Raw genomic sequence first — 9,269 nt, 5'->3', positions numbered from 1 at the left:
GGAGGGGAGTGGGGGTGTGTGAATGAGGGGGTGGGGGAGCTGCTAAAAGCTGTGAACTTCCTTTTGTGTTCACTTTGATGCATTCTCAATCATCCAGGGAAATAAATCTCCAAAAGTCACCAACTTGGAGTGTTTCAGTTTGCCATCTTAGGGAGAAATCAACACACATGGGTGTATTTCCTTTGTTGCTGCGATTTATTGATAAAAACAGTACCAAAAACCAACCATTTGTACACATATTTACAAATAATAATAAAAAGTGAGTGAGTACATTTCAACATTTTCAGCAATCACTCACAATTCTGGCACTGCCATGGTATCTGTAGTCTGCATTTACCACATGTGTATCTGTAGCAGTGAACACATCGCACAGTGGCATGATTGTTCTTGCATTTGTGTTTGACCTGACACATGGCTCTTTTTCAATTCAATTCAATTCAATTTTATTTATATAGCGCCAAATCACAACAAAAGTCGCCTCAAGGCGCTTCATAGATACAGAGAAAAACCCAACAATCATATGACCCCCTATGAGCAAGCACTTTGGCGACAGTGGGAAGGAAAAACTCCCTTTTAACAGGAAGAAACCTCCGGCAGAACCAGGCTCAGGGAGGGGCGGCCATCTGCTGCGACCGGTTGGGGTGAAAGAAGGAAGACAGGATAAAGACATGCTGTGGAAGAGAGACAGAGGTTAATAACAGATATGATTCAATGCAGAGAGGTCTATTAATACATAATGAGTGAGAAAGGTGACTGGAAAGGAAACACTCAATGCATCATGGGAATCCCCCGGCAGCCTACATCTATTGCAGCATAACTAAGGGAGGATTCAGGGTCACCAGGTCCAGCCCTAACTATATGCTTTAGCAAAAAGGAAAGTTTTAAGCCTAATCTTAAAAGTAGAGATAGAGATAGAGATAGTTTTTCCGGGGCTAGGTGTGGAGGGTTGTGTCCAAAGCAACTGTTCTTTTCTTGCCTTCTTCTCAGCTACATGAGAGTGAGCCAACTCTCTTGCAAGCTCCACCAGGAAGTCCACCCGTCTTTCCTTCGTCCCGGTGCATGCTTGATACAGCACATGTGCATTCAGTGCTGCCATGTCAATCATGTTATAAAACACGGCAACTGGCCAGCGCCGTGTTCCTCTGCGGACAGTGTACTCCCGAACCATCTGGTCCATCACATCCACGCCACACTTTGTTTTGTTGTAAAGGGTGACAGTGTTTGGCTTCCTTTTGGTAGTGTTATCAGTCTGAACCACGCTGTGCATGCTGCTAAGAATATAGACTGTCTTCTTCCGTTTGGCCGCATACGCCGTCAGCGTGGCAGCAGAGGTTGAAAACACCTAAGAAATAAGATAAATTGTTATTTCCATAGCCCTTTTACACACAATGAAACACATAAACATAGAACCACAAAAGACCTGCAACATACCTGAGTGGTGAATTCATTGCGATCTGTCTGTCTAGTGGATTGAGGAATTTCCCTGCGAATCTTGTTGACTGTGCCGAGGATGGTGGTTTTCCGTCTAAGAAGTTTTTGCGCAAGTGAAAGCGATGTGAAAAAATTGTCCGTGGTAACATTTCTGCCCTTGTCTAGGAATGGTTCCATCAGCCTCATTACTACATTTTCAGAAAGTCTCTCCCCAGTGGGACGATTGGGGTCCTTGCCAAGATATGGGAAGACATTGCAAATGTACTTGGATTTTAGGTCGCAAGCCACCCAAAACTTGATCCCAAACTTGTCAGGTTTACTTGCAATATACTGCAGGAAACAGCACCGAGTCTTTGATGGGAAAAGCTGTTCATCAACGGTGATATGTAGACCAGGGTTGTAGCACGTGATGCTGTTGGTGACAAATGATCCCCACACACTGGAAATTGCAGCGAACTTATCAGTCTTTGCTCGATCACTGCGGGTGGACTTGTCATCAAAGCGTAGGTGTTGCATGATGTCTTGGAAGTGGTTTCGTGCCATAGTTCCAATTATCTGTGGGTTTCCCAGGTTTGCTGACCAGCAGTCACGTAGAGATGGAACCCTGTTAACCCCCCGCAAGATGACAATTGCAATAAATGCCATTAGTTCAGGGAGGTCCATGAACCAATGAACATGCTCCGTTTGCTGTGCATGTTGAATAGTCCATTCTTGAATGCTATGAAGCATGTCAAGAGTGATGAAACACAGGAAGCTCTGAAGGCGACTCGAGATACTTCTCCTGGCCTTAGCCGTTGGCTCTCCATCTGCAGCGTACGCTTCTATTGGGGTGAAAGGGAGACAGGTCCCCACCTGTTCTTCACGCCACACTGTGCCATGTTTCGCTGTCTCAGTCCCCAAACAAGCTCTCTTTTTAGGTGGAGAAGCAGTCTCCTCATCTGCAGTGTGAACAAATTCAAATTGTGAGCAATGGGAAGGTCAAACAAAATCACAAATGCATGCATAGATACTAGGGATGGGTATTGATAAGATTTTCACAATTCCGATTCCATTTTCGATTCTGTTTAACGATTCGATTCTTTATCGATTCTCTTATCGATTCTTTTTAAAAAAAAAAAAAAAAAGGAGAACACTAAGGTCGATTAGCTTAGAACTTTGTTTTATATCTTCTCTTTGAACAAGGTAGACATTTAGGAGTAACATGGCCTTACAAACCCAACAGTGAGATCGTAAGAGATCCAGCCTACGGCTCTTCAATGGGGTGTCACAGGGTCCCCAGGAAAAAAAATTGTAAATGTAAAATAATAAAATAAATATTCGTCTGCAGCAATAACAAAGTATAACATAAATTGTTCTGTGGCAATTACACAAGAATATCCAGTAATGTCCCTGCCTACAATTAAACACATTCACTTACCGATAATCGGGGGCATCTGCTGTGGCAAATGGGTGCAAGCCTTTTACCACAAACTTAGTCACTGCTCGGTGACATTCGTCTATCCTGGCCTGAAAGGAGACGCTACCGGTAGACTGCAGCGAGAACTGGCAGCATCTGAGCCAGACTCTGTCTGTCTCTCTCATCACGGTCACCTAAATGCACAGTAATGGCAGGTTTTGTAATAAGGCAGATCGCGCTAACATAATATGCACTGTTAGTTGATTATTTACCTGCCGCATTAACGGGAGAGGACGTGCAAACGTTACCGCTGCTGCTGGGTTGAGATTCACGAGTCCGGAGCGGAATTAAAAACACGACATTCATTTAAGGTCATCGCGTGTTTTGTGAGGAAATGCTTTTGCATATTCGTAGTGTTTCCTCCCTTAAATGAAATATCTACTTTGCAAGTATTGCAAGTTGCCCTGTTGTCATCTCGTAAAGTATAATCAAACTTTTTAGCGTTTGAGCCGCCATGTTTCCTGCCAGGTAAATGACGCTCCGCAACGTGGTGACGTCATTCGGGGCGACTGGAATCGATAAGGGAATCGTTTGCAAAAATGGCAAACGATTCCAAGGAATTGAAACAGTGGGAACCGGTTCTCAACAAGAACCGGTTTTCGATACCCATCCCTAATAGATACTAATTATAATTCCAGTATCTCCTCCTCCTCTGTATCAGAATAATGTCTGAAATATCTTACTTACTAACTACATCCACTTACTTGTTTGAAATGTATTAGGAAATAACATGAAATGAAACTAACCGGAAGACTGATCAGACAGCTCTGAGTCCGAATCCGACTGAACTTCTAGGTCTTCTCCATCCGAGTCACAAGGGTCGACTTCCCTCAGGATCATTTCCAAGGCCTGCTGAGTGGTGAGTCTTCTCTGCATTTTCTTTCCTTGGAGAGGAGGTCCGTACACCACAGAATTCTTCAGGGCAATCCATTGTGGCATCAATCAGACCACTGGTATAATGTTGAAAATGTTGAAATGTACTCACTCACCTTTTATTATTATTTGTAAATATGTGTATAAATGGTTGGTTTTTTGTACTGTTTTTATCAATAAATCTCAGCAACAAAGGACATACACCCATGTGTGTTGATTTCTCCCTAAGATGGCAAACTGAAACACTCCAAGTTGGTGACTTTTGGAGATTTATTTCCATGGATGATTGAGAATGCATCAAAGTGAACACAAAAGGAAGTTCACAGCTTTTAGCAGCTCCCCCACCCCCTCAATCACACACCCCCACTCCCCTCCCTCCAGAATTCCCAGGTAACAACCTAATTTACATATGAATGACTAGCCAATTTAGCTTCCACTTGGCTGAAGCTAAAGCTTAGCTAAAAGCCTTCCAGCCATTTGGCTGGAAGGCAGGTTTTAAAGGTAGAAAGGTAGAAGCCTGGGACTCCTAGTGATGGGGTGATGCACTTTTGTACTGTACTCCTTGTCGTCCCCATCAGTGATGAGGCCGACTATTGCAGAGTCGTCAGAGAACTTCTGCAGGAAGCACTGGGTGGAGTTGTGGGAGAAGTCTGCAGTGTAGATGGTGAAGAGGAACAGAGCCAGAACGGTTCCCTGTGGGGCCCCCGTACTGCAGACGACCCTCTCCGACACACAGCCCTGAGTTCTCACATACTGTGGTCGGTCAGTGAGGTAGTCTAAAATCCAGGTGACTGACGATATCATTGACACGAGACAAAATACTTTACAACTTTATTAGTGCAAAAAACCCCATCAATGTATTTTCACATAAACAAGCAGCTGTTTTTATGTGCATTACAGTTATATAAAAATTAACAGTGCAAATGCTAATTCCTTGCTGACAGTTTAACCAAAAGGCATTTCCAGTGGAAAATGGCCAACATATCTTCAGCATAACCATGTAGAATATCCACAAAACTTAAAAGGAGGTTATACACACACAATACGGTAATATTATGTTGAAGCACAGTTTTTATCACCCCGCGAGGCTCCTGCCTCGTTGGAGCCGTAATGCTCCAACAATCCATCAAGCGGTGCGGATTCGTAGCTTAGAAAAGTCATACTAAAACCTTTTCGAGCGCCGTGTACTACATAAAATCGTTTCCAGGTCAGTAAACACAACCAGAATTCATACATAAGACACACAGGATTATAAGTGGCACTGTTGATTTTCAGAAAAATCAAAGGATTGATTTTAAGTGTGCCGTATTTTCCAAAAAAACACGGTAATAACGACGGCCCGCTAGCATGTGCTACCAAAAATAGTGCTTTGTTGTGTATCTGACGGAACAAAGCCACACCACTGAAGTTGCAGCCTTTTTGCAAACCAGTTTTTGCTGCTAGGCAAACTGAAGTGGGTCCAGTGATGAGCTCACCAGGCGCCGAAGCTGAGCCAGGACCAGCCGCTCCAGGGTCTTCATCAAGTGGGATGTCAGAGCCACCGGCCCATAGCTGTTGAGGTCTTTGGCACTGGTACAACACAGGAGGTTTTCCAGAGCTGCCTCAGGCTCTGGTTGAGGAGGTGCTCCATCACCCCACACAGTTGGTCTGCGCAGGACATGACAACCCTTGAGCTGATGCCATCTAGACCTGCAGCTTTCCTGGCTTTAATCCTCCTCACTTCCCTCCTAAGCTGGGTGGTTGAGAGAGGCAGGCTGGAGCCTTGTGTTAAGTGTGTATTGGATGCTGTTGTTGGGGGTGGGGAGGAGTGACCAGGGTGAGTAGAGGAGGTGTTAAGTATCTGAGGTGTCAGAGGTGGAACAGCAGCAGTGGGTGTGGGTGAGTCTGCAGCCGATGTTGGGAGACTGCCTCATGGATGAATCAAACCTGTTGAAGAAATGATGCAGTTCATTTGCCCACCTCACATCCCTGCCAGGCAGAGAGTTCTGACGTTTGTGCCCTTAGATGGTTCTGAGGCCTCTCCAGACTTCGCCAACATTGTTTTGTTGTAATGCATGTCCCCAGGCTGTCGATGTCCTCTCCGTGGTTTCACAGACCACCTCCCACACAGTAGACTCAAAACAGTCATTAAGAGCCTCCTCGCTTTCCTCTGACCATCTCTGCACTGTGCGGGTGGCTGGTGGCTCCCTGTGCACTAAGGGCTTATACACAGGGACAAGGTGCACCAGGTTGTGATCAGATCTACCCAGGGAAGGGAGAAGTGATGAACTGTATGCCTCTTCTGCACTGACGTACAGTAAGTCCAGTGTTTTATTGTCTCTGGTTGAGCATGTCACATACTGTGTGAAGGTGGGCAGTGTGGAGTTCAGAGAGACATGATTAAAGTCTCCTGATATTAAACGGCTAAAGGCTCAATGTCTCTGCTGCAGAGTGGTTCTTTTACAGTGATGTGCCCGGGTTTACACCATCTGTCATTCACAAACACTGCCAGCCCCCGTCCTTTCCTCTTACCGTTGTCTCTTGTCCTGTCCACTCGCAGTAGCTGGAATCTCAGTAACGTCACGCTCGTGTCTGGAGTTAGCGGTGTTAGCCAAGAATCCATTAGAATCATGATACTACATTGCTGGTATCCCCTCTGTGACCAGGTTAGCGACGTGAACTCATCTATCTTATTGCGTGAAGATCTTATGTTTCCAATGATTACAGAAGGGAGAGATGGTCTATAGCGAGCTTAACTCACCCAAGTTTAGCCAAGTTGCTGTCATCAGAAGAAAATTAAAGCGACGAGTGGTGAAGAAGTCATTCAAAATAAAGGTTTTATATTTTTTAGCACCTCGCATTAACCAGAGCCAATCTAGCTAACACAGGGTTGCTGGCCAATTCCAATAGGTGCACCAATTCCAGGGATCGCCCAGAGATGAACAACTTCATGGGCAAATTTGTTCAGAAGAGCGTAAGGATTAGCCGTTGGTGAAGCAGCCATGAAATTTTTGAATTTTACCAATACACTGCCCCGTTTCTCTCGCCTTCTTTGGCATTTCTTCCTGGTGGGATGGCATTGTGGATCGCACCGGAGGAACAGTGGTACAGTCTCGAACACAGGTGGGATATGAAAATCTTCACGTCCTTGGGCCAGTCGGGATTGCTCTACAACAGTGGCTCTGATATTTAGTAGCAATTGGAAGTCATAAACCAGAAATGTAGAGACCTTTTTTAATTTTAAACCTTCTTCTGACGAGGTTGACATTCTTATTAATTATTTTAATGAACACTGTCTTGCCATTCTTAATCAGATTGCTCCTTTGAAAACTAGTCATTGCACTGTTAGTTCCTGCACACCATGGTTAAATAATCAAACCCGTGGTCTTCGATGCTCCTGTCGAAAAGCAGAGCGTCTCTGGAAGTCCACTGGGCTGGTTGTCCATCGGGAACACTTCAAAGAACTTCTTCACTTATATAATGAGTCAGTTAAAGAGGCCAGATCCACTTACTTCAATAATCTCATAAATCGTCATTAAAAATAACCCAAGAATTCTATTTGATACTATCAATTGTATTGTTTCTCCTCCAACTCAGCATGCTGTGTTTCTTTCTGACGAAGACTGTAGCACTTTCCTCAATTACTTTGTAAATAAGGTGATGGACTTGAGATCCAAAATCTCCTCAAGTGCCTCCCCTTATGAAGATGCCCCTTGTTGTCCCGGGTCATTTACTTCTTTTTCTCCAATCACACTCAATGACTTAATTGCAGTAATAGGTAAAATGAAATCCTCATCATGCTCCTTAGATATATTACCTCCCTCTGTCCTGTCTGGGACAGAGGGAGGTCCCACACTACTATCCATCATCAACAATTCACTGAGGCAAGGCTGTGTTCCGTCCTATTTTAAACATGCTGAGGTAACCCCTCTGTTAAAAACACAGAATCTAGATCCTACCTCCCCTAGTAGTTCCTACAGAGTCTAGTTATTAACGAGTATTTCCAAGCACATTTTTGACGTGTTTTTTTTTTTATATATCAACTGTTTTGTATAGTTCCGAGACAAGAATGTTTTTGCTTTTTGCGTTTAGAATGTCGCGTAAGGTTAATAAGAGCGCAAACACCTCTCAGTCAAACTTGCGGCTTGCTGCTAACACTGCATCCCCGCCTCATGGTAAAACTTCGCCACTGCCTGGGTCGCCCAACACGCTGCCTACAAATACGGCATTTGAAGTATCAATCCCCTGAATTTGGACACAGTCTTCCTCTCCTGGTGCATGCTCACTTTTTTTGGTGGTTTGCAAATAAGGAGGTGGGGCATTGCCACCACTAACTAGTGTGGACCAGAATTCACTCTTACTAAATAATAAAAAACTAGATGCTAAAAAAAAAACCCAACCAGACAGAAAGATGATAAATTCCCCTCTCGCCCGTACAGGTGGTTTTTAATAATAATGGATGGATTTAAATAGCGCTTTTCAAGGCATCCAAAGCGCTTTACAATGCCACTATTCATTCACTCTCACATTCACACACTGGTGGAGGTAAGCTACGGTTGTAGCCACAGCTGCCCTGGGGCAGACTGACAGAAGCGAGGTTGCCATATTGCGCCATCGGCCCCTCTGGCCAACACCAGTAGGGTAGAGTGCCTTGCCCAAGGACACAACGACCAGGACAGAGAGCCCAGGGATCGAACCGGCAACCTTCCGGTTACAGATACGCTTCCCAACCCCCTGAGCCACGGTCATCATTCAAGCTCAGATCCTCTACCAGAGGCCTGGGGGCTGGCATCAAAGAATACAGCCAGTCAAACCGGGGTAGCATTTGTGGTCCCTGAAAAGGATCAATGGTGGACCGTCAGTACACACTGGAGAAATGCTTCCAGTACTGTCAGCTGTTCAGTGGGTAGAAGACATGTGACCGTTACAATCAGGCATTTGTTCAGACTGAAGCTCTTCATTGGCCAGTTTACAGTGTAGCCACTCAGAAAGTAGAGCAGATGTACTAACAGAGGTTCAGCAAACATTTAACGAAATACACATGATGGGACTTATAGTTGGCTTTTTATGGATCCAGCTCACTATGGAGTCAGAGGAAATGAAACGACAGAGTTGTGAAGAAAGCCACAAAACATGGGTTAACTGAACTGGCTATTAACTTCTGTCAGACAGAGATAATGAGTATAATAAGGCAAGAAATAAAGGAAACATGACAAAAACAGTGGGAGGAAGAAAGGAGGGGACGATGGTTGTATAAAAATTTAAGGAGGGTAGGAGAAATGAGAAGCACAGGAAGGAGTAGGAGAGAGGAGGTGGTCATATCTGGAATAAGATTTGGACATACTGGTTTGATCACTACTATTGGTGACTGTCAAACCTTTGAGTCGCCGAGAAGCTGAATAGGGGGATAATGTTGACGCGCCCGCTGTTCAAAACGTAAGTTTACTGCAAAAGGGTTCAAGAAGTGAAAGTTGTCAGGCCTTATTCCAGTTTTTAAAACAGAGTATACATTGAGGGAGGATTCTGGTGT

The 9,269-nt window shown here is 44.5% G+C and overlaps 1 protein-coding gene across 1 annotated transcript; it reads right to left on the bottom strand.

Annotated features, from left to right (window-relative positions):
* Positions 1 to 62: 62 nt before the first annotated feature.
* Positions 63 to 3,862, bottom strand: LOC308386143 (piggyBac transposable element-derived protein 4-like). The gene is made up of 3 exons (XM_080865462.1): positions 3,634 to 3,862; positions 1,432 to 2,369; positions 63 to 1,342 (listed from the first exon to the last, which is right to left on the bottom strand). The coding sequence occupies exons 1-3, from the start codon at positions 3,824 to 3,826 to the stop codon at positions 851 to 853; spliced, it is 1,623 nt and encodes a 540-aa protein (XP_080721588.1). The 5' UTR covers positions 3,827 to 3,862; the 3' UTR covers positions 63 to 850.
* Positions 3,863 to 9,269: the final 5,407 nt, after the last annotated feature.

This window comes from Rhamphochromis sp. 'chilingali', assembly GCF_963969265.1.
Source record: "Rhamphochromis sp. 'chilingali' genome assembly, chromosome: 18".
Lineage (NCBI taxonomy): Eukaryota > Metazoa > Chordata > Actinopteri > Cichliformes > Cichlidae > Rhamphochromis > Rhamphochromis sp. 'chilingali'.
This window is presented reverse-complemented; position numbering and strand designations above follow the sequence as displayed.